We start from the raw sequence: 25,916 nt of genomic DNA on the forward strand, positions 1-25,916 counted from the left end.
ATTTTGCTTGATGGCTCGATGATTGATAGAAATGGGCTGGTGTGGCAGGGTAAAAAACACACACATAATCACGCATTTATCCCCGAAGGGGTATGCAGAGGCGCAATCAGGGCACCCACATTTCACCAAGTGTGTTCCGTCCTATGATGTGATAGGGGGCTAGCCTATCGCCATATTGGGTACAAATTTCAGACTCGTGGCTGATACTGAGCGGAAATACCCAAATATCACTGTTCTACTCGGGATTCGAACCCAAGATCTCAGAGCGCTGCCGTACCTCGCATGCATACAACTACGCCACCGCGGCAATCAGTATTACAGTAACATCATTTTCTTATATGTTATTTTCCACCGTTATGGAATCCAATATAACATATAATAACAGACAGCTAAATTGAAACATATAAAACCTTTGACAATAATATCAGCTATGGCGATATCTCGGATGGCTTTTTAAGTCCTTTAACAATGGTTGTTCGTTTATTATGATGTTGCGAGCTGCTTCAAAAACTACATTCGAAATAAAAAAAAAATAGATAATAAAAAAAATATTTTGTGTTATTGTAAAACGAGGTTGCAAATGATACAAAAATATACAATTTCATAGACATATATTTTCAAATGTAAAAAGATTTTACACCCACAAAAATAATACGAATCGTAGAATTGAGAATTTATTCGTTACAAAAGAAAACTTATTGGACATGAGAAAATGTTAGTTTCATATTTCGACAATCATTAAGCTACATTATTAGACTTAACACGAATGCTTAACACTAAGAATTTTTGTATAAAACATAAATTTCACCATAGACCATAGTACCGAAAGATTGGGAGATCCGTGGGCCACAATGTTGCCACAAAATGAGATCTAATTTTTGAAAATTCTACGCCCGTCAAAATTTTTCTAAAAACCTTACAATAATTATTATCTAAAAACATTACGACCAAAATAATACGTTACATTAGAGGGTAGGCACTGATATAGTAAATACATTTTTTTATAATTAAAACGCCAGCTATGTTAAGCACCACCCGCTAAAAGATTTTCTCTATAAAAATATAATTTTGAACGAGATCCGAATCATGATAATGGGAAAATTTCACAAGTATGTAAACCAAACAAAACTAATGAATTTGCACACGAATAATAAATACAAAGGCACTTCTTTTAAAACGAGTACAATCGCGGGCACAATACATTACTGAACTTGTCAAAAAAACCGTTAATTTTAAAAATCCGACGAAATATAATTTACCCGGATATAACTTCTTTATTATAAGCAAATTCTTAAAATAACTTGTGATATACTTATCAAAGTTTGTACACAATAAAGTATGAGTTCGATAATGTCTGCGCCCGCGTGAAAATTTTATGAACGCGTGACATGCAAATAAGTAGTCGTAAGACTTAATATAGGTTAAAATAAATGCCATTATTGAAGCATACCAACCGACTTCTCTGTAAACTGCTGCATAAAAAACGATAATGCATTATCAATTGAACTCTTATACTTCGTTATCTACGAGAAAATATCGTAAGGTCGCTCGTATATAAAAAGTTCAAGAATATTGATTTCATAATCTATTTATTCTCTTAACTTGTATTATCAATCGATTTATTTTAGAAAATAAAAATAAATAATGATTGCAAGCACGATCGATTAGATATTGTTTGTATGCATCTTATACCACAGGGTTTTAAATACTCAGCTGTGACGTCATAGTATATAAATATAATGAAAAATGTATTTGAACATTCACATGAGCGAAGTGAGTTTCAAGAGACAGAATCTGGGAAAAAAGTTTGTTTTGATGCTGACTGTACTTCGCAATCTATATGTTTAGTAAATGAATACTTTCACAGGATAACCTAGGTGACGTGTTAAAGTGATTATTTGCAATATAACTGGGTGGATTGACTGCAAAAATAGCGTAAACAAAGACCATTAGTTTAATGATGTATCCAGACTGACATCCAACCTTCCAATTAATTCATCAGTTCATTTACGTGTGGATGGTACAAGTGTGGCACGGGATGAATTAACGAGGGTGAATGGTGTTGACATTATTCTATACTTGAAGCCAAAATTCAAATAACGAATATTTTGAATTTGAAAATGTCATTGGTTGGATACAACATTCTATTTTTAAATTGCAACGGTCACATACGTCACTTCGTACAGTTTCAAATATGGAATATCTTTAAATTGAAGATGTCAAGATACAACAGTTTTCGTTCTATTTTTAAATTGTAACAGTTCCTCACTAAACTCATGTGATACAGATATTACAATAAACGCGAAAGTCCATTAATCTAGACGTAGGTACAAACGTAAACATTAACATATTTCACACTCACGGCACACAACACAGGGTTTGCAGTCTTCAACCGATTATATCACATAGCGATAGACACTACACATATGCGGCTCCGAGCGTCTAAGTATATAGGTATTAAGTCACAAAATAAAAAATAGGGTAGTTACACATCGATATACATTTTTATCTGTTATCAAAATGAATACGCTAGCTATAGACGTAATTTAGAGATAACTCATGAGCCAATACAGAACAAGAGAAGCATAAACGCTTGGAGCCTAACCTACAAATACGGTTGCTATGAACATCCGCAACTCTCAACCACCATACCCGGGATAGTCCCGTATATAATGTTGTAGTCGTGGTCGAAATACAACATTGTTATGCTGCTCATCCTTCTGGGGGCGCAACAGGGCCCCCCGCTGCCCTGAGGGGCGGCCAGGTGCACCAAATGTGTGTGAGGGTACTTCTGTAAGAAGCTATACGGGCATTCTCCGCTGCAGTAGTTCGCGTTGTAGACCTTCGGTGCTATGATCCAGTCCCAGCCGAACTCTTCGAAGTTGACCACCAGGGGGTAGCGACAGCAGCGGATCTCCTTGGAGTTCTCAGTGCAGTCCATGCCGACGGTACGCCTGGTTCGCTTGTGCGAATTATCTTTTAGACTTACTTCTATGTATGGCATCTGGAATGGAAAAAAATATGTTATTGGTAATCGTTTTTTTTTTTATAGAAGCACTATTGTTACTCCTTAATAGGTTAAGTGGAAGAGTGACCAGATTGAGTACTGATTATATCAACTCTATATTATATACTGTCCCACTGCTGGGCACGGGCCTCATCTGTTACTGAGGGATTAGGCCTTAGCATGCGGCAGACTTCTCATCCCCTCAAAATTATAGCGGACTCAGGTATGCAGGTTTCCTCATGATGTTTTCCTTACTCGTTAAAGCAAGCAATAATTCACAAATACTCGCATAACTTTAGAAAAGTCGGAGAGGCGTTCCATTGGGTTTGAACCTGCGGACATTCGTCTCGGCAGTCTGTTCCAATCCCAACTAGGCTAGTTTATGATGCAATTCAAAATAAAAGGATAACCCTTTTTTTATTGCTTTGAAAGACAAGATGAGCTTGCCGTTCACATGATGATAAGCGATACGACCGCCCATAAACAGTAGAAACACCATGAATTACAAAGTATTGTTTGGAATCCCACTATCTCGCCATCCTGAGATATTACATGTTCTCTCATGATGTCCAGTAGCTGGCTACAATGTTCTTCAAACCGGAACACAACAGTGAATACACACTTTTGCTTGGCGGCAGAAATAGACATTGCGGTGGTACCTACCCAGGCGGACTCTCACATTTGAGTGACCTACCACCAGTGAAATAGTATATAAATCATTACCTCTGTATCAAGCCAGAATACAAACCATTTCATTTAGTGCATAGAATAACTAAGTTGTAATAAAAGAGTAAGTTATAGCAGAAGTTACTTCACGTTTTTGTATCTTATGTAAGTAGCATTTGAAGAGTCGAGCAAAAAGTATATTACTGACCTCTTATCAACAAAGATGACCCAAAATTTGTAAAAAAAATGTACGCAATTCATACTTTTATGATTAGGCCCGGTGCTGATCGTAATGAAATAATGAATGAACGTGTATACGCGGGAAGCGAACTGTAATATCACAAGGATACTTCTAGAAGATTCGCGATCCTTGGACTGAAGCTGAGACGGAGGAATTCTACAAGATTAATATATATGCATTTTTACATTTGTCTAGTCTTTATGTTTTATAATCATGGTAAGTACTTTTTTATACTCGCATCAAAACAATTATTTACGTCGCAATTTTTGCGCGCTCTAAATTTGTTTGTTTACCAAATACTATTTCCTTACCCCAATGTATTTATAATCTTTCTACAAAGTAGGTGTATAATTCTTATTTAGTATTGTAACATGTCCATCCTTGTGAATTCACACAGAGATATAAATAACTGATTAAGTATTTATCCTCTGTAACTATGCAACATTGGTGAACTTACGATAAAGTTTTTGTTAATTCCCATTTTATATTACGCATTGCGTCTACAATAACGTGCATTAATTATCTGAAGCAAAAATTGTCCTAATTATAACTGATAAATAATCTTCCGCGTTACGAATTAAATATGGATCAGATATTGATTATTGAAGTGAATACTTTTAGGTACTGGGTTTGAACATTTTCGAAGCAACACGGATTTTTTTAATTTTTCCATTCCTGCGGCACAAGGCGTTTGACACCTGACCATAAATCTATTCTTTGTCGTACTGTTAATAAGACATGCACAAGATATTTCAGACCTAGTTTAACCCAGAAAACTTAAAATTTACAATTATTCTTTTAAATAAATAATTAATTTATTATAAGTTTATTGAACCCGTGTTATTAATTCGTAGCGTTTTAACGCGGTTAAAGCAACTTATTGGAATTTTAGTTGAAGTAGTCATTTTAGATATAAACGCGTTCAAATTAAGAAAAACACAATTTCTAAACGTTTATACACTAATAGTGATTAATTACCCAAAAATAAATGGGAATGCAACAGTGGCGAAAGCTAAAATTTTTCAAAAAGGTACCCTACACAACATATAGGTACTAATATGCATAAATGCGGTCTGCAACTCGTTCTAATGATAATTATATGCTAAATAAAGGGAAGCCGACAGGAATCTGGTTATATGGACCCTTCACCACTGGTATGTAGAAGATGTAAGTATATTATAAATGTGCAGTCAAAAATTTTGTTTGTATACATATGGTAAAGATATGAGGAGAAAAAATTCATAATTCCTGCATAAAATTATGGACACAACACATAGTAACAAATACTATGTAAATCTAACGTAAAATTTACATTAATGAATACTAAATGTGCGTAAGAATTGATTATTGAATGAATGAGCATAAGACATAGTAAAAACTATCAAGTATGAATTGAATAAAGGATGGAAGAAAACAAGAATTGTGAAAATAACTTTTGACCAAAAATTTGCGTTTTTTAGGTATAATTTCATGACATCGTATTTTATTTGGCAAATATGTGTTCAGTAGCGGCAGCAGATAACGCTTTCTTTTCTGTTTTTTTTTTTGTTTAGTGTTTCAATTAAACATTACTGATGTATATTAAAATATTCGAGTACTAAGTTGGTGCGGTTCTAGTGCGTTTCAAATTATCTAATCTGGTTGTTTTATTTTGGGCTTCCGAATACGCGGTAAACAACGTTAATTAAACAATAACGCGTGGTATTTTTGTGATCGGGAAAAATATCTTAGGGCCTGTTTCATAAAGGTTAAATAAATCTTAGCAGTCAATGTATTGAAGGTTTGATTAGCATTTATTTGGGAGCATATTTGTGACTTGTAGCTGGTCGTTTCTTGTATTATAGATCATAAATAGTTAAATACTCAAGTCGTGGAACGTGCGCACAGTTAGGAAGCTAGATTCAATATACACACATCGTTCAAAAACTATTGTTAGTTATAGATTGTAACATAATATTTAGTTTATTTATCAAAGATTAATTATCCTACTTTTCAAGACATACAAGTAATATTTCAAGATGTAAACAATGTGAAAGGGATTTGGTCGCCTAATGAAAAATTGTATAGACAACGTTAATTCTTATTTGGTCTACTGTGATACGGGCCTGGAACCTACTTTAGTGGCCGCCGTAAACTGATGTTGTATGTTCTTGTATCTATGAATAAATCGACGGTCCCTACGTATAGTATTGAATCTACAAAATTGCATTTTGCAGATTCAATATTTCGCGTAGGGACTGTCGATATTTAAATGGTCCTTATTGAAATGAACTGCATTTATTTAAGACAATAAAGATCGAAGTGTTTATCGCCATAGTAATTAACACTAAACAAGCGATGTTTATTCCACGGTCCCTATGTAAAGTATTGCATCTGCAAAATGCAATTTTGCAGATTCGATACTTTACGTAGGGAACGTCGAAATGAATAAAGTTATTAAAACTATAACACTCACCAATGCATTGTTTGATTCTGAGCTCGGATGCGGCACAACTAAACTCATCCGATTCCTCGAGTCTTGTACTCTCACAACTATCGCTAAATTCTCCCGTGGCAGCCTGCAGAACTCTGCGACCATGGTCGTCACGTTGGCCTTCAACCATTTGCCTAACTTCAGCTCTCTTCTGGATAGCTTCACGGTGTTATCCGTGTAAGGGACAGATGCTTTACTCCCCTGGTTGTGCCTCGTCACCCTGCTGACTTGGATGTTGATGGAGAAGAACTCCTCAGGGTCTGATGTGGTGTTCCTGGTGTCCAGCTCTTGCACATGAAGGTTGAGCACTGCCTCATCCAGCTCGTTTTGAAGGACCTTATCCGTAAAACGGAAGTTGATAACTTTCAAGCCTTTGAAGTGACTATGCCGCCGCGTGTCTGGGGATTTTGAAAAGAAAACTATTATAGTAAATATCAAAATTAAAATGACAGAAAATATAAATTAATACTTAAACTAAAGATTAGTGCGATTAATAAATAACATAATTATAATTTATCTAGATGTGTAGCTTTATGCTTCAGCCAAGGTGATCTTAAAATATACTCCCTAACAGTAGCGAAGGGTGAAATTTTTCAAAAGGTAACCCGAGGCATGAAAAATTGCCTTAGTTAACATATCGCGGCCAATTTAACAGCAAACAAAAACTAAAACAAACGTTAATAATCCTAAAAGGGAAGCCGGTAGGAATCGGGTTGTATGGACGCTTCGCCACTGCTCCCTAATTATAATTATTATGAATAAACGCTTACACTTAAGAGCTACAACAATATAACACTTAACTAGTACATTAAAACTTTTATATTGCGAAATTATAAGGTCACGTATGTATTATAATAATATAACATACAATTGTAAATACTGTACAACTATTAGTAGCACACATACCAGATGCTATCTTATTGTTTTTTGCATTTAATATTATTATCGATGGCTACAAAGTAAATTAACGTATCCGAAAAAAAATGGCGATTTTGACTTTTTTACCTTTACATTATGTACTACCAATTATGAAACTCATTCAAATAATCTTCATTTATTATTTTTTTCTTCCATTTTTTTTAAGATACGATAGTTTACTTAGGAGCTATGGATATATAGTTCTGTTGGTGTACCTAATTGCAATAAATAAACTTAATTTAACCTCGTAGGTAATGTATCCATTTTCTCATAATACCACAATCATTCAGTTTGCTTGCGTCAAGATTTTCAAATAATATAACGAACTAAAGCCGCCACTTTAGATGCCATACCAATGAAAATCTCTAACATTCATCTCTCTCAAATTGTATTAAGAAAAAATAGACACATTGCCTTAAGATTGTCGGTAAAATAAATTAATTCACCCATCTATAATCGGTTTCGAGTATAACAATTTTTAAACGCAATGACTTTTTTATGGAAATTATATACTTCATATTCCCTTTTTATTTACGCGGTAGATAATAATTTTAGTTTAATTTGCCATCGGCGGCCATTATAAATAAAATGTCAAATTAATTGAACAATTTAATTTATATAACACTAATTAAGACATAGACAATTGATTAGATCTTTCTATTAGAAAAGGTATAGAACGTTTTTCCTGTTTCTGTATCTCCCTCGGAGACTCTCGTAAATCTGAAAGATAAAAAATATATTTTTAATATATTTCGAAAAACATTAAGACTTATTGGTACATTAAGGCACTAAACACTAAAAAATAACGTAATTTGTTTCTGTGAATAATTAATCTTCGACTCCAGACCATATTGTGTCTAATTCTTAAAACTTTTGATACCATTACCGCTAAATCGATTGTCTAGCTCGCAACTCTATTGGTATAATATGTAACAAATAATTTACCATTTTACTCAAAATATTTATTGAATTTTGTAAAAGAATATATATTTTACTAATATTTTGTACGATTGAACAGTTAAAGTATCATATGAATCATAAACAAAAGAATTCAATCACAATACATTTTGAAAACAATCATACTGACCTACGGCGCGTCATTGAACCGGGCGCGTCATGCGCGACTCGTCGATCCCTATTAAAATATTTCGCTAAATATCTTGCGGTTTACACTAACATGTGATTTTAGATACCGCACATAGCTTGAATTCCATGCTAGTTTTTTCAAAGTAACTGCTAAAGTAAAAGCCATAAGATTCCGAATAGTGAAACTTTGGCACAATAATAGTTTCTGCATAAATTTTCGAACTGCTAAAGTAAAAGCTATTAGATCCCGCATTGTGAAATTTTTGGCACAAGTAACATTAAGATGATCGTTGCGTTAACTATGAAACTCATTAACAATTCGATGGTAGTAGGAACTAGGATATATTTTAGATCCGCCAGGATAGCGACCACCGTACACAAGGTGTTAAAACCCACCATAGTAGCCCACGTAAGTGTCGCGTTCCGGGATCAGCCCGTGTATATTCGGTACCAAAAGACCGGCAAAGTTGTGTTGACTGCTGAGGAGTAAACATTTGTCCATCGTCATTCTATTGAACCCCATTTCTATTCAGTATGGTCATTAGTAGGGTTACACTATTTCAGTAGAGTCTCTATACCGAGCATGTTAATAGAAAAAAAAACAATCACATGTCGGGAAGTGTTACTCACATTCCGACAATAATGATAGGACTAATGTAATAAAGGCTAGTATAATAGATATTTCCATTTAATAAACACAATTCAGCAGATATCTTAACACTAGAATTGAATGCAATCAACATACAACCGCATCAAAATCAGTCCCTTGATTGCTTTAGGAGCTATGATACCAGAGTCAGATATACATGTCAAAGTTAGAAAACTTTGTTTTTGTGTCAGTTGAGAAACAGTGGTTAAGTATTTGTCAGCCTAAATGGGCCGATTGGACTAGCGTCGTACTGTTTTACTGAAATGCGGTATAGATTGCTGTATGGTGAGTGAGATTTCGATAGGCTCAAATAAGGCCTGGCCATCCTGATATCTTATTGTTTCATTGCAAAGTTATGCGTGTTTGTGGGTAGTGGAGGTCTAGCATGTCTCGTTTACAGACCTGCAATGAAAAAGGAGTCTTATCATGGTACTACTCAAAGAGAAGAATCAAAATTCTCGCTTTTGAATTTAAGGTGTTTTTTCATATCATCTTAGTTAATACGTAAAGAAAGGACTAAACATATATTGTAGACGGATCAATTCGAAAAGGTGGAAGGAATAGGGTAGACGTAAGCTGTTTCCAAATAATACCGTTGTTCTTGTGACGCCACTAGTTATAATTCATTGAGTCGATAGCTCAAAGGAACAATTCCATAGAAAGTTCCCCACAGGAGATAGAGCACGAAAACAGAATAACCTCTTTCTCTGAGTACGAGTTGAACTAACAAATTAGACTTACTTGAAGTCAAAAAACAGTTGCATATAAAAAAATCATAAATATTTAAAGATATTACAGAAACTGACAATTTCGACAATAGTTTGTTAGGACTACATAAAAATATTAAACAATATAGTTATAGAGCGGTCATCGGGACCAAATTAGTGTTCCAAAAGTTGTTACCAATCCCTACATAGTATAAAACAAAGTCGCTTTCTCTGTCCCTATGTGTGCTTAAATCTTTAAAACTACGCAACGGATTTTGATGCGTTTTTTTTTAATAGATAGAGGGATTCAAGAGGAAGGTTTATATGTATAATAATAACATCCATTCAAATAGTCAGCATTGCACCCGTGCGAAGCCGTGGCGGGTCGCTAGTTCGTAATAAGTCGTTGTCTAATTTGAAATGTCCGTGTGACAAGATGTCAGCGTCTTTAGATATTAATACAAAAATAACATATTTACAGAAAATATGCTGATATGCGCATTAAAAACGTGCAAATCACAATATGGAAAGAATATGAAGTATTTTACACTGGTATTTTGGTATTTCGCGGTAGATTGAGTAAGGTCATCGCATGAGCGTAAAATTTTTGGTATGAAAATCTACCCAATATCCGCTCTTTTATAATCTTAGAACTGTTTGGGATTTCATATCAATTCTTAATTTATTTCAACGATGTCTCTCGCATTTTTAAATTGTCTGAGATCTAATTAATATATTGCTAGACCTTACTTCGATCTAAATTTATCGGTGATTGCGAATATGCCAACTACAGACTTTTCATTTTCCTCCACCTACATTTAGAATATTGTCTTGACGTAATCTATGACGACATTGTCTTCTAATTTTGTAATAATGTTAACTAATTTCATTTTTATACGAAACCCATTAATAATATTTGTTTATTTCGCGTCATATTCTTTGGCGTTCCGAATATCATGTGAATTTTCAAAAGCTTACAAATAATGTCATGGACACTGGTTTCTGTTTGTCTATTAATTTCGGTTATCTATCACAGAATTCTCCAAGTTCAGTCTAAAAATATATCAAAACTTTGAAATGTGATTTTGCATGTCTTTGAAATTTATATCTCCTTTATAAAACCACATCAAAAACTTCTTAATTATATTATCTATCAAAGACAACATATTCAATAACAAAATTAATTATGTTCCACAAAATTAACAAACACCGTGATGTTTTAGTTTCCCTCTAAAAAAAACGTAATTTTTCTTTCCGATTAATGCGAAATTCCGCTTAAATCTTTCCACTTTAAAAGTTTAACAATCGGCCTATATACGGGTCATGCGATTTGAACCACAGAGTATAAACTATAGATTACCTGGCTAGCGTAAAGATAAATTGGAAAAGCATAGCCCATGAATCTTGGGATAAATGGAAAAACAGTTTTAAAATTCAATATTTATATTAACCAAGATATTGTTAAAGACCCGCTGAATGGAGGCCTTTGGAAACAGGTTGGTATAGGTTTAAGGGGATAGCTATTCAGCAGTGGATTTTAAAGGCTGATGATGATGATATTGTTTTGAAATTGGAATATCATTACGTTTTATTAATAAACCCAAAACATACATCAATTTTTTAATTATTTATATTACAATAAAGTAGATTAGAAAATTAAGCAATAAAGTTCCATAGTTCTAAAATTAAAATTTTGTTAAAGAATCCCAAAATACCTTTTAGATGACGTGCATAACTCAAAAAACTTACAAAACTAAACCAAACAAATATGGTAAAGCCCACATGAATTTCAAGATAAACCAATCCAGCCAACTATAACAAGAAACGAAGGCACGCAGCTGATTTAAAAAGTTCGCGAACCAACCAGGTGTGAAAGATGCATCTAAAAATAAAAAGTTCGTTCATCCATAAGAAGGCCGCTCCCAACTCTGTGTAACATACATTATCTAATTTATTTGCAAAGTTTTGACAGGTTGTGTATAAATCCATCGTCGGCTGTTTTGAATCAACTGGAGAGCAGATGTTCACTTAAATCAGAACACGATTTGTAAATGTTTTACAATTTAATACTTCAGAACGTTAACTTGATTTACCGTGCAATGCCTCGAAAATATCTATTTAATCTATTATGCAAAATTTTAAATTCGGTTGTTGCTAACGGTTTGGTTTCGCGAATTTGCATTTTTCAGATGCTAGTTTCATCTGCATAGCACGTGAGGATTTTTTCAACGATTCAAAATGTTAGACCGGTTTGATATAAGCTGTTATAAGTTTACCAAGATATTCTGTTCTAGATTAAATAATTAAAATGGGAATCAAAATAGATATACGATGAAGATACAAGTACTTTCTCTATATGGTCTTCTGTAAAAGACAAAAATAGTTATCGTGGCTACAAGAGAAATTTGCCATTATTTCTTTTTACCTTATGTGGAATTTTACTATATATATGTTAAGTACTTTCTCCATTCCACTGTAGTATATTCGATATTCTATAACGTTTATTAACTTATCTTCAAGTAATTTTGACATTGCTTTCTTAAATCCACATTCTCGTCTTTGCATCTGCTAATATTGTGCCAAAAATCATTTATGGATGACGGATATTATTACCAAAAATACCAGGGTTTAATTTTCTGACTTTTTGATAATTTTGTAGTTTAGTGCAAGTATGGCGAGTGCGTGTATTTATGACTGAAAGTATGACGTTGTCGCTGCGACGAATTCTTAAATAAATTAGAAGTAGTCGCATTAGGGCACGTAAAATTAAAATTACTTTTTATTGTTATTTATTTTGTTCGAAACATATACTTTTTTTATTTTTCATTTGAGTAACTAATTGTAAAGTGTTATTTTGAAGTAGATAAGTACGTGGTTTCATTTAGTAACGCAATGTCAAAATGACCCTGTATATCTGATTGGTCATGTTCAATTAACATTAATCCACCATATCAATACGAGTACTCGTTGATTTACGATCGAAATAAATCCATGGTTACATCCGTTTTACTTTAAATATGAAAAAGTCGGTCATACGGTTGAATTTACTTTGGCAAAAAAATTATGACATCCAATTTACGGTTACAATGTTCAACACTGCTAAAGATGTCAATAATAGCTTCTATCTTAGTGCTTGCGACCAATGTAAAGAGTGAAAGTAGAAGTGTCTGCCCTTTACACATTATGGGCTATTAAATATAAATTTTACGATTTGACGAAACGCATACTTATTCTCTTTAAATTATATGCAAAATTGACTTAAGGTAGAAACGTTTCCGAAGAAATAAAATGTCACCTTTAAAATTGAGAATATTTACCTTGTCCTAATGGAGACTTTATAATTATTAGAGAAAGTACCATGTGCAAATTACTGACTATATTTTAAACCAAATAACTTAATATTTCCAACTCTTTCCTATCTTTCTTTTTGATTAATTTCGTTGCGGGATAAAGACAGATTAGTGTTCCCTGAGACTCGCCGAGCTTCACTCGGTGTCATAAAATGCGTGTCACTGCTGATCTCAGCTTACAGGAGTTGTAATGGGTGTGAGGGCGGTCTATCCTTTAAACCAAAAATTCAAAATTAAGAACCGTCTTCTTTTCGAAGTCGGTTAAATTAATATACATACACACAATATCACGCATTTATCCCCGAAGGAGTATGCAGAGGCGCAATCAGTGCACCCACGTTTTGCCAAGTACGTTCCGTCCCATGATGTGATAGCGGCCAATATCGTCATATCGGGCACAAATTTCAGACTCCTGGTTGATACTAAGCAGAAAAACCCAAATATCACCTTGGCTGTCCGAGTATTCGAACCCAGGACCTCAGAGCGCTGTCGTACCACGCATGCAATAAATCTACGTCACCGAGACAGACAGTTAAATTAATAACAGCAAAAACATAACTAATAGAATACCCACGTTGTCTTGGTTACAAACACCAGATTCTTCTTATGTTTGTATAATGATCTCATGTATACCGAATATACTATCAAAGACTTATCAGAACAGTTGACAGCTTTATTCATTATTTTTACTTTATCAAGTCTTATACTTTAGGACGACCTATGACGCCAGATATGATTGTGGTGCTAAAATTAAAAACAAAGCAACCAAATTTGCAGCAATATGTTTATGATGTTTATTGCATAAGTTAGAAGTCTACCTTGGCGTTAAAATCAAACAAGCAATGGTCTTATTGGTTCTGATTTGTCGATCTTAGGATACTAAACATCAAGAGGTCTATATATTTGGTAAAATCTGACTTTAACTCATAAAGAAATTAGTTATCAAATCATCATCATCATCAGCCACATAAAGTCCACTGCTGAACATAGGCCTCCCCCAAAGATTTCCAGACGGACCTGTCGAAAGCGGCCTGCATCCAGCGTGTTCCTGCGACGAATAATAGAAGTTGGTGATAGTAATTGTCCATTTCTCTATTCTGAAACTTTAGTTAAAACTATAGAAAAGAAGAAGAAGTCCTACACCTCACAGACCTATTTGTATTACAATATGACTGCAACCCTGAGCTCTCAGGTTCGATCCCCGGGTGGGCATTGATATTGGAATTTTCTACTTAGTATCAGTCCGGAGCCTGGAATTTGTGCCCGAATGGCGATAGGTTGCCCTATACACACAGCGGAGAGTGGGTGTACCAGTTGCGACTTTGCTTACCATTTTGGGATAAAGGTGTGAGTGTGTGCGAAATTAATCACAAAATAGAATAAAGAAATATTAATTGTCCATTTACCTATCATGAAGCTGTGTTTAAATTATAAGATTTTATAGTCTAAGAAGTTCCAAAATAATCTAGAAACACAATCTAACTGGTAGAGTCCTTGGGGTTTAGGGTATGCCATGGCTCTATGATCGTCTCCAAGAATAAAATAAATAAATAAAACAAGCCTTTATTGCTGTTACTGCTAATTACAATAGGTATCTTATAACTTATTACTTATTTATATAACTATTTTTAACAATACTATTAATATTGGCAATCGGTTTCTTTTTTGCAACAGCTTTTCCTACGACAAAGGCCTCCTCCAAGAATATCTTAATAATAATAATAATATCAGCCCTGTATTATATACTTGCCCACTGCTGAGCACGGGCCTCCTCTACTACTGAGAGGGATTAGGCCTCAGTCCACCACGCTGGCCTAGTGCGGATTGGTAGACTTCACACACCTTCGAAATTCTTATAGAGAACTTCTCAGACGTGCAGGTTTCCTCACGATGTTTTCCTTCACCGTTAAAACAAACGATAAATTCACAAAGAATACACACATGATTCTAGAAAAGTCAGAGGTGTGTGCCCTTGGGATTTGAACCTGCGGACATTCGTCTTTGCAGTCCGTTCCACACCCAACTAGGCTATCGCCGCTTATTAAGAATATCTTAGTATTAATATTATCTTTTTTACCACATTAACGACTAAGGAGTTTACAAGTTCAACATGGTCTCTCCCCTCCCGGATCTCTAGACGCAACGTCTCACGCCCTTCTTATCAACATTGACATTACGTGATAAGAGGACGACTCGACCCTGGGAACCGCCCCTTGTAAGCTCCCTCCTTCTACCGGCCCTCTAAGATTACCTTGATTACTTATGTTTACTACCTTACAGCCCCGCCTTTATTGTTTTTGTTTTCCTTTTTCATTTTATTCAAATTTATGTACTACTATTGCAATGTAGATGGTATATGGTTTGTCCTATTAAACTTTGTTTTTGATGTCCACAAGGCATAGCCTACTGTGGTCATCATTGCTAATTCTTATAAGAAGTGTAATTTTTGGAAAATAAATTTATTTCTTACTAGTCGACCCGACAGACGATGTCTTGTCAACTAGGAATTTGCAGCGCGCATTCTGTCAATCGCTGAAATTAACGTTTCTTTTTTCTAACGTTCCGCTCAACTTCCTTAATATTTTCTTTCATAAGATCCTTCTCTTGACAATAACAAACCCAACAACAACAATAAAATTGTGAAATCGGTCCAGTCTTTCACGCGTGATGGCGTGACCAAGGGAAATAGGGATTAATTTTTATACATACAGATTTCTTTAGCCTTCTCTCGACGACTTCTACGGAAACTGTATTATCGATCTACCTATTTCTGATACTTGAACCAGTTTAATTAGAATTGATATCCATTATTTTTTAACGTCTTACTAATTACTCTCTTGTTTCGTCGTGTTTACAAAGTGACAGGCAAACTTTCGCACATATTAGAAGTATCGAAGCAATTAGTAATATATATACATAAATATTATAATTATAAAGTTCCTATATTGTTTAAATGTATAAAATGAATCTGAATGTATATTATGGACTCCAGTAGCGCTGGAGGGATATTAGTGATTTTTTTAAGTAATCAGATGAGCCCAGCGGGTGATCCTGTGGAGATTGGCAGCGGTCGGATTACCAGAAATAATCTGGTTATAGATGGTGCAAATCGCATGTATTATAATAAACACAAGTATTTCGGTTATAGTTATGTTAAATAACTACGCAATTTTGTATACAATGCGTACCCGATTATAACCTGTTTGTGTGTAATATATAAAATTAAATAATTGATTTAGACTAATCCGCTACCAGTATCTCTCAACTAAAGGAAATTTCTTGTTTTCTTTGTGTGATGTTTGTATTGGCCGTGCTGAATATGACACAATACTGTTTTCTATGCATATTATTTTGCATTGCCTTTATATATGTAATTTAACCAACCATAACCTTTTACATTCTACTTAAGAAAACTTGTAAATGGCCTTATTATTCTTATTTTTTAATAATAGCTATAAGTTTTATATAAGTGGATGTCATTTGTAAGTAAGTGTGTTGTTTCTATCGTAATTTAATACGTTTGAGATGTATTCACAACTCTCTACGAACAATGTTTTCTTTGAGAATTTAATCAATGTTTCACTTATCATTATTGCATGTAATTTATAGATCCAATTCCGAGACATTAGGGACCTGGTTAATTTGTTGACTTGTTAAATAACGCTTTGTACAATGTGACACTGGTCTGTGGGATCTTGGTGTCGATTCTTGTGTTTTGGAAAGAAACTTGAGTATAAATTGTTTACAGAAGATTACCCAGAATACAAGTTAACCTAGTTTGAGTGCCAGGGGACCGAAACCAGGGGAAATAAATAATAAAAAGAAAATTTAAATGGGTTAGGTCCCCTTATATTTTGTGATAATTCAAATTACCAATAGTATGTTATGGGTTCGGGCAGCAAAATTAGTGCCCGTTCTGCATCCATAACTGATTTATAGGATAGAAATTCTCTCTGAAAATAATACCAAACAAATGTAATTTATTAAAATTGCTAGTAGCTAAGCTAGACAAATACATGAACAGAACGAAAACAATGTTTAATTTGAATTGATCGCTATGATTCTAGAAGCCACAAAGGCGGTTAAACATCTTCACAGCGTTTGTCCGAAAGACGTTAACTTACTTCTTGTGTGAACACAGTCAATCGGATTTGCCAAAACGTGCGGGACGGAACAAATACTTTAGAATTAGTTGAATTAGACACTTGTAGGATGACATCATCTATGCAAGCATGCAGATCCCGTATGTGACAGAACAATTTTCGACGCATTGTTAATGTTACTAAGTTTAAAGTAAATAGGTTTATTGACTAGGTTTTTCTCACGGCTTCGTCCCCGTGCCATTTCCTAGTTCTTTTTTTACGGAATTATAAGTAGACAATTTTTATATCCTCATTCAGAGGTTTTGTCTTTGCTTATAATTAAAATATACCATCTTTCTTTCTTTATTATTGTTGTTGTGTTTGTTGCTACTGCTTCGGTATTTATATTGCGGACTGTCTCTCATTGGTTTCTTGTTCTATCAACCGCGTCGGATGAAGTGATATAGGATTAGTCGTTTAGCCTAGAGACTGTAAACACACTGTATCTTGTTTAGGGCTTATTTCTCGTGTTCAAGTTGATGGATTGCATGTTCTCCGCCAGTCAACGTATAAGACAGTCAATGCTGTCAGTCTTTTGGCTACCATTTATGTGAGAGCTCGTCTTTGGTATTTGACACGGCTAAGTGACGCCACTGCACCTGATGGTAAGTGGAGTGGGGTCCAATAGAATGTCGACTGACGAGAGATGATTACCCCTCGGCAGTCGACGCAATTATGCCGGTCTATTGGAACCGGATATACACAGGGTGATCCCGGAACGCGACACTTACGTGGGCTACTATGGCGGGTTTTAACACCTTGTATACGGTGGTCGCTATCCTGGCGGATCTAAAATATATCCTGGTACCTACTACCTTCGAATTGAAACCAACGCGACACTTACGTGGGCTACTATGGCGGGTTGTACACATTGTACAGTGGTCGCTATCCGAGTAGATACAAGCATCCTTCAACAAATAATCCATTGATAAAGGTTTGTTGTGTATGTTTCTTAAGTGAGGTTTATATCAGATAGAAAACTTGCAAAAGTATACTCCCGCAAGCAATTTTTTCGATCTAAAAAATCACCGTAAGCTACCTTTTGCAAATTTTGAACTTGCAGTGTATATATAGCATGTGTATAGAACTGCATGTTAGAATAATGGTGCTACTGTAAACATGTTTGGATACTCGCAACAAATTGCTGCAAGAATACGCCAGTATAAACTTATCATTATATATCATAACTTTTGCTCGCAACTCCGAGTGTATAAAATAGTTGTTCCGGATAAGTCCCGCTTTATATTTTCCCGGGATAAAAATAGCCTACAACAGGCAGGAGTAATGTAACTTCATATTACTGAAAGAATTATCAAAATCCGATCAGTAGTTCTAAAGATAAGCCCATTCAAACAAACTCACAAACTTTTTATAATATTAGCCAGAGATAAGTCCCAACAAACAAACAAACTTGTCCTCTTTATAATATTAGTACAGATGATAATTAAGAAAAGGTAGTAAGTAGCTTTTTCATTTATAAAACCGTGTCGAATGTATGAACAGGCGAACGCGGATGCCGTCAAAGGTTTTTGTACCTGGGAAAACCCCAGTTGCACCCTGCAATTGCAACTTGACTTTAGTTGTGTAGGAACAAGATAAATTTACCAAACCAGAACAGTCTTCAAATAGATAAAGCCATTTAAAATTAAGATTGTTTAATACATGTTTTTTTTTCATGATTGACGGTTAACTATTAACTTTCTTTTAATAAAAGTTCCCACATTATAAATTAGCTTTTGCTCGTGACTCCACAAGCGTGAAAGAGTGTTTTCCGGCATAAAAAGTAGTCTATAGCACATAGGAGTAATAGAGCGTCCTATTAGCGAAAAAAAATCAAAATCGGTTTAGTCCTCCCTGAGATTAACGCGTTGAAACAAATAAACTCTTCTTTATAATAATATATGTATATAATAATATCAACCCTGTATTAAATACTTGCCCACTGCTGAGCACGGGCGTCCTCTACTACTGAGAGGGATTAGGCCCACGCTGGCCTAGTGCGGCTTGTTAGACTTTCCCAATCCTATAGAGAACTTCTCAGATGTGCAAGTTTCCTCACGATGTTTTCCTTCACCGTTAAAGCGAACGATAAATTCACAAAGAGTACACACATGATTTTTAGAAAAGTCAGAGGTGTTCTTTATATATTAGTATAAATGTTGGTATTGACGAATACTAGCTTCGGAGATCGCATGTTGATAGACCTCAAGATTAATGGCTAATTCTATTTTTGGATTTGGATGTGGTTTGGCACATATCAAAGGATTTTTGTTTTAGGAAAAAGCGTTCACACGGGCAGAACCGGTATTAGAAACTATTGATTATACGAGCCTAATATTATTATACCGGCCTAGTCCCTCTCAATGGTAGAGGAGGCCCGTGCCCAGCAATGGAACAATATACAGGGTCATTTTGACATTGCGTTACTAAATGAAGCCACATACTCGTCTTCACCTTAGCTGACATTGAGCCAAAAATCTTCCATTAATAACGAATATTTTCACCAAAAATTCTGGTTTTAAATTTTTTGATTTTTTTTTTACATTTTGTAGTTTAATGCGAATATGGCGTGTGCATGAATATATTTCTGACTGAAAGTATGATATCAATGACGAATTCTCTTAGAGTAGTAGGTAGTAGTGGTATTAGAGAGAGTAAAATTAACAATACTTTTTATTAATATTTATTTTGTTCGAAACTTACACTTTTTTATTTTACGCATATGGCTCAAGTAACTTTTTGTAAAGTGTTATTTCCAAGTAGTGTGTGTATGTGGTTTCATTAAGTAAGGCAATATCAAAATGTCCCTGTATAATACAAGGCTGATATAATTATATTTATTAAAAATTTATCGGTTAAATTAGCATTAGCAGGACAATTAGGAAAATTTGGATTTATTAATATATTATATGCTATATCAAATATTAGTGTTGCTTCGAGAATCGAATTAAAACCTTCTTGCTATGTTTAAACATAGCAGTCAAATCCATTCATGAAAATGTAAAAAATTCAGGAAAACGAAAATCTTATAATTTTCTAAAGGAATGTAAAAAAAATAATTCATTTTTGGGTTACAATTTGGGTTCAATTAACAATAAAAAATTACAGAAGTTTTGTTGTTATTTGTTATTATAATATATACATTTTTACATATTTTATATTTATGAGATTTATCCTTTTTGAAATAGCATATTCAAATTAGACTCCATAAACACCCCCTCACAATAATATTATGTGTTCATACTTTTAAGCTATAATGCAAACTTAAATCATTATTATATTTCCAAAACGCTATTTCCTACTACTAAGTTTTCTACACATGCTTTTTATCCCCGAAAGGGTAGACAGAGGTATAACAAGTGCACTCACTTTCTGCCGTGTGTATTCCGTCCTATGATGATGATAGGAGGCGAGCCTATCGCCATATCGGGCGCAAATTCCAAACTCTAGACTCATGCTGAGTAGAAAATGAATATCACTTTGCCCGACCCGGGATCGAACCCAAGACCTCAGCAATGTCATCGCACCGTAACAACTACGCCACAGAGGCACTCTTTACTTTGATAAGGAGGAAAATTATGTTTGATAGTTTGTTGTAATTTTGCATTACATGTGTTTTATAGAGAGAATAATGGTAGGATTTAAAATGCAAAAATTCCACAATGCTTGATTCTGATCAAAAGATTCTCAGAAATGTATTTACTTTGCGTAAAGAAAGCTCTTTGTGAGGATGAAGGACAAATTAGTTAAAGAGGTAGTATTTGAGCGTCTTATCAGTATAGTACATTTTGTAAACAAACTTTTTAAATGTTAAATGTTGAATTTTAAATAATCGATAGGTGTATATGTTCTTTTTATCTATAAATTGGTTTGTATGTATATTTATAGAAGTCGTGAGACTTATCATAATATGTACGATAATTGTATTTTTAAATTTAATTAAATTCTAATCAATTTACAAATAAGATTAATTTATTTTTTAACTCTTTATACGAATTTAAGATTAACAAATTTATATTATTGCCGACGGCCGGCGAATTCAATTTTGATATAAATGATTTTTATTACCAAAATAATTTGAAAATAGAATCATTTTGACGTGTACATGGAACGTTTTAAAAATTAATTTAAAACATTGTTAACTATTTTGAAATTTAGTCAATTTCTAAAACCGTTACAAATCGAATAAATAGAATAAAACTTTAGAATAAATACCTGTATTAAAGCCAGTAGCACGAAACAGAAACACACAGCACTGCGAATGATAAAGATTGATCGAATGCGAAATTCGTATTCGCGTTTGGCATTTTCAAAATTCGCACGCGCGCGTCCTGTAACAGCCGAAGCGGCACTGATCCGCTGGGAAGATTGAGTATGAACTAAAATGCGTGGGTTCATACTGAATCATGCACTCGCGATTTTTTAATTGCAAAAAATCAACTCTATATACACGCGATAAGAACGATATTGGAAGGTTCGGAAACGCGAAATAAATTTACCTTTTTAATTTATCAATTCACTTTTAATTGTGATGGTTGGAGAAAAATTCTTGCGTGATTTTTTTGGTTTCTTTATGTTAAGTATCTTTAGCTGGCATCTGTTTCGGGTTATCAAATTGTTACTTAGAGCAATGGTTTTATCTTGTTACATCAATATTTACTTAAAATACTTATAATGTAATACAGAGAATAAAAATGTCATTTAAAAAATCAAATAGCATTAAATACTCATAATTTGGCTGTCTGAACATTGTACCTATGCCGAATCTACAAATTAATAACGAAATCTTTTTTATAAAAATTATACTAAAACTTAAACTCATCCACATCCAGTCTACGCAAAAAATAGAGACATTTAAATAATTTTGATTATGATATCAACATTAAACGAGGTTATGAATTACGAAGGAAAATTGCAAGTCGACATCCGCAAGTAAATTTAGTTGTGTAAACAAACACGGCAAGCTGATTTAAAATTTTGATGTGGACTTGCGGCAACTCCTATTTGTATATATAAAATATTGCTACCAGTGTAAATGTATTAGGAAGTTCTTGCGCATTATGTTGCTGCGAGCACTTGCTAGATTGAACTACATACTACATAATAACACATTTCGCATTAATTTTTTAGGCTCATTTTGCAAAATACAAGGTGTAGGTTTTTATTGCCCCTGTGTCATTTAGAATTAATGTATTTATATATCGAGTATATCATTAAATATTATACATTTTATGAAATGATCGAAATAAAAAATGGCGATTTCTTGCAGTTTTATTTGCGTTAACCTTTTTAGGTTATAAAATTTTAATCTCTTAAAATCCTTAAGGAAATATTAAATTAATAGTATTAAATACAGTTAATAAGTGTTAATTGTAGATATATTTATTTTATATTAATTAATAAGAATTAATTGTCAATTAAAAGCTGATTAATAATAGAATTGACAATATGTTTACAAAATATTGAAGTGTTGGCGTAATATGATAAAAATAGAAAAACAAATACCGATAAATAACTATAAATAACATAGTTGAGTATTGTTTATTTATATTGATAACTTACTCTTCTACAACTGGCCGCGAAATAATATCGATTATTATTTTAAAAACGGTCTCTATCATAGAAAAATTGTGAGAATTGTTTCACTAATACTAAATAAATAAATCGAAATAAATCTTATTTATATGATATTAGGAAATAATTTCCTCGGTTGCGTAGTTTTATTGCGGTGTGACTGTGGTGCTGAGGTTTCGGGTTCAATCTCTGGGTCGGGCAATGATATTTTATTTTTACTCAGTACCAGTCCGGGGTCTGGAATTTGTGGCCGATATGGCGATAGACCCATGATCTTATGGGAAGAAAACCAACGGCGGAAAATGGGTGCACCTGTTGCATCTCTGCCTAGCCTTTCATAAAAGCCGTGGACGTGTACAAAATAAGCTGGTTGCGACTTCACCCAACTCTAGACTTTAGCCTTACTGATGTAATAAGTCGCGTACAAAATTAATAATTATTTTTTTATATCTTATCCCTGTAATGTCGGGTTAGGTCAGCTTATATCCGGTGTATATAATTCAACGGTAGCAAGGCAAATTGACATAAGCGACATTTATTATTCGAAAAAAATTTAACTAGTTTCAAGAAAACATAGAAAAAAGTGCTGATTTTAAACATATTATATGAAAGTTTGTGTCGCAAAAATGTCCCTTAAGTCAATAAGTCTTCCAACCATTGAATTCATAGCTTCGTTAAACTGTCGAGTGGGTTCACATCTCCCGGAGAAATTTTACATAAGGTTCGTTCACATCCGAGAAGCTATGGCGTGAAATAATTCCTGTACTATCTATCTGACTTAGAAAATCACGTTGTTTATCGTCTACTCATCTAATCTCTTTTAAACAGGCCGGCATTATTGTGTCAACTGGCGAGGGACAACCATCTCTCTAGTCGAAACTGTGACCCAATTTCGCTTACCATCAGGCAGTCACTCTGACGGATATATAAAAGTCTATATCTGTGCCAAACAGCTACATCTGTATTGCGGTTTCTGCGTCTTCTAACAGACTTCGTGAAAGTTTCTTTCACATTTAGGTTAAAAGCTGATTGTTTGCTGAGTGTTTGCCGTAAGATACCTACTGGCGACCCCCTAGGTCACCATGCTTAGACAAAGCCCCGATTTTTGTCACAACCTTGCCTACTAACGCATCTTAATAACCTTTCTTACGATTTTTTTTTTAAATCATCATCATCATCAGTCCTATGTATTTCACTGCTGGATATAGGCCTCTTCCAAAGTACGCCACAGAGCCCGGTCTGCTGCTTTATGCATCCAGTCGTTGCCGGCCCTCGTGTGTAAGTCGTCCCGCCGTCTGGCCAGAAGGCGTCCCACGCTACGTTCGCCAATTTTTTATATATGATCATTTGTGCTCCCGCCCATGGCTTCATGCCGGCACTAGCAAGGGGTACAAAAAAGGCCTCACAAAAATCTATCGTATGGAACCTCACGTTGGTTAAAGCTGCTATTAAAGATATCTTTTCGAATGCGAAGGTATATAAATACTTTTAATTTTATATAAATTTTATTACAAAATTGTAGAGTCGCTCTTTAACCAATTTTACCAACATCATGTAACTGATGTTTTATAAACTGAAGAAGAGCAATCCTCTCACCTAATTTAAGCGTCACAATTGCCTATATTTTTCTAACTTTACACCAATTTATCGTGAGAACCTCTGTCTGGTTTACGTCTCCATTTCTCTTCTCAACACATTTCTTCCTTAAGCTTTTTTTAAAAATTCAATGTATGCCCATAATTTCGCTCCGTAAATAGCTTTCATGTAAATGTACACATATAAACTAAAACATCCCCCATCACGCAGTAGTGCTTAAATTGGTTTGCGGTTATTTTATTATGAATCCTTCATACATCGAGCCTACCTGTGAATTTACCGGTTTTATTATAATAATAGATAATAATTCAATTGTCCCGGTGCTGGTCACGGACCTGTTCTACTACTGACAGGCATTAGGCCTGAGTCCATCATGCTATCCTGGTGTGTATTAGCAGATTTCACTTACCTTCAAAATTATTATAGAGAACAGGTAGGCAGGTTTCCTCAGGATATTTTCAATGTAAAGCAAGGGATAATTTACAAAGAATACACACTTAAGAATAGATGCATGCCCATGGATTTTGAACCTGCGGACATTCGTTGCAGCAGTCCGTTCCACTACAAACTAGTCTATCGCCGCTACCGCTTTTATTGTTATTAAAGTCACCGACGACATATTATGTCCCTGACCCATCTTTGCGTACGCAAAAAATGGTGATATTAATCCAAATCTATATTTCCTTAACTATGCAAAAAAATGTTTATATAACCCTAATGTTATCGTTCATAGAAATATACAAAAAAGTCGAGAGGTCATCGATAAAATTTAACAAAATTACAGTATATTTGGAGCACAGATTTTTAAAGATTAGTCCATTACAGAATGACAGTTCTGAATGATGAAACATAGGAGTATTAGACAGAGATGCTTGTCGCCTTTTTAGTCTTTTTCGGAGTGCGTATTATTAAGTGCGCTTATTTTTATTTGACAAGCTTGAAAGTGTGACATTGTTTTGGGGATCTTCTGTTGTTTTTAAGTGATCAATACTCGTGTTAATTCTTGCTTTTGCAAAACTCTACGTCTCGCACCTTTAAGAATCGTAAGATGCAGTGATTGTGGGTGTAAAAGCCGTAAAAACTGATTCGGTTCCACATTCGACGACACCCTGTGGATCCCTTTGTAGTATTAATAATTTAACCCAAAAATTGGACAGCCATTTTCAATACGTCTTACGAGTGCTCTATTTTTATAGCGTAACGGGGATTTTAAATAACACTACGGATTTTTTTACGATTTGATTTTTTATTTTTATTCGCGATATTTTGTAGACGACTCACGGAGCGGACTACCGTAATACATTTTAAAACTTACGAAATTTTTTAAGTTATATCCTTTATATTTATAATATAATGCGAATGAAACTACTAATTAGTACAAAATTTAAATAATAAATCATACAAATTTTGATTATATAAAACAGAATGTAAAACAACCACTAAAATCAACAGAATTATCAGACTATAAGATAGGAAATAAGCAACAGAATTGCGTATGTATTTATGT

The 25,916-nt window shown here is 34.2% G+C and overlaps 1 protein-coding gene across 1 annotated transcript; it reads right to left on the reverse strand.

Annotated features, from left to right (window-relative positions):
• Positions 1-594: 594 nt before the first annotated feature.
• Positions 595-21,548, reverse strand: LOC115443824 (growth/differentiation factor 8; the record flags this gene model as incomplete). The annotated part of the gene is made up of 4 exons (XM_037438982.1): positions 595-3,004; positions 6,370-6,785; positions 7,984-8,025; positions 21,455-21,548. Coding segments are annotated over 4 exons (936 nt in total), but the record flags the coding sequence as incomplete, so codon positions are not given.
• Between the last annotated feature and the right edge of the window lie 4,368 nt (positions 21,549-25,916).

The sequence above is a fragment of the Manduca sexta genome, chromosome 3 (assembly GCF_014839805.1).
Source record: "Manduca sexta isolate Smith_Timp_Sample1 chromosome 3, JHU_Msex_v1.0, whole genome shotgun sequence".
Classification (NCBI taxonomy): Eukaryota; Metazoa; Arthropoda; class Insecta; order Lepidoptera; family Sphingidae; genus Manduca; species Manduca sexta.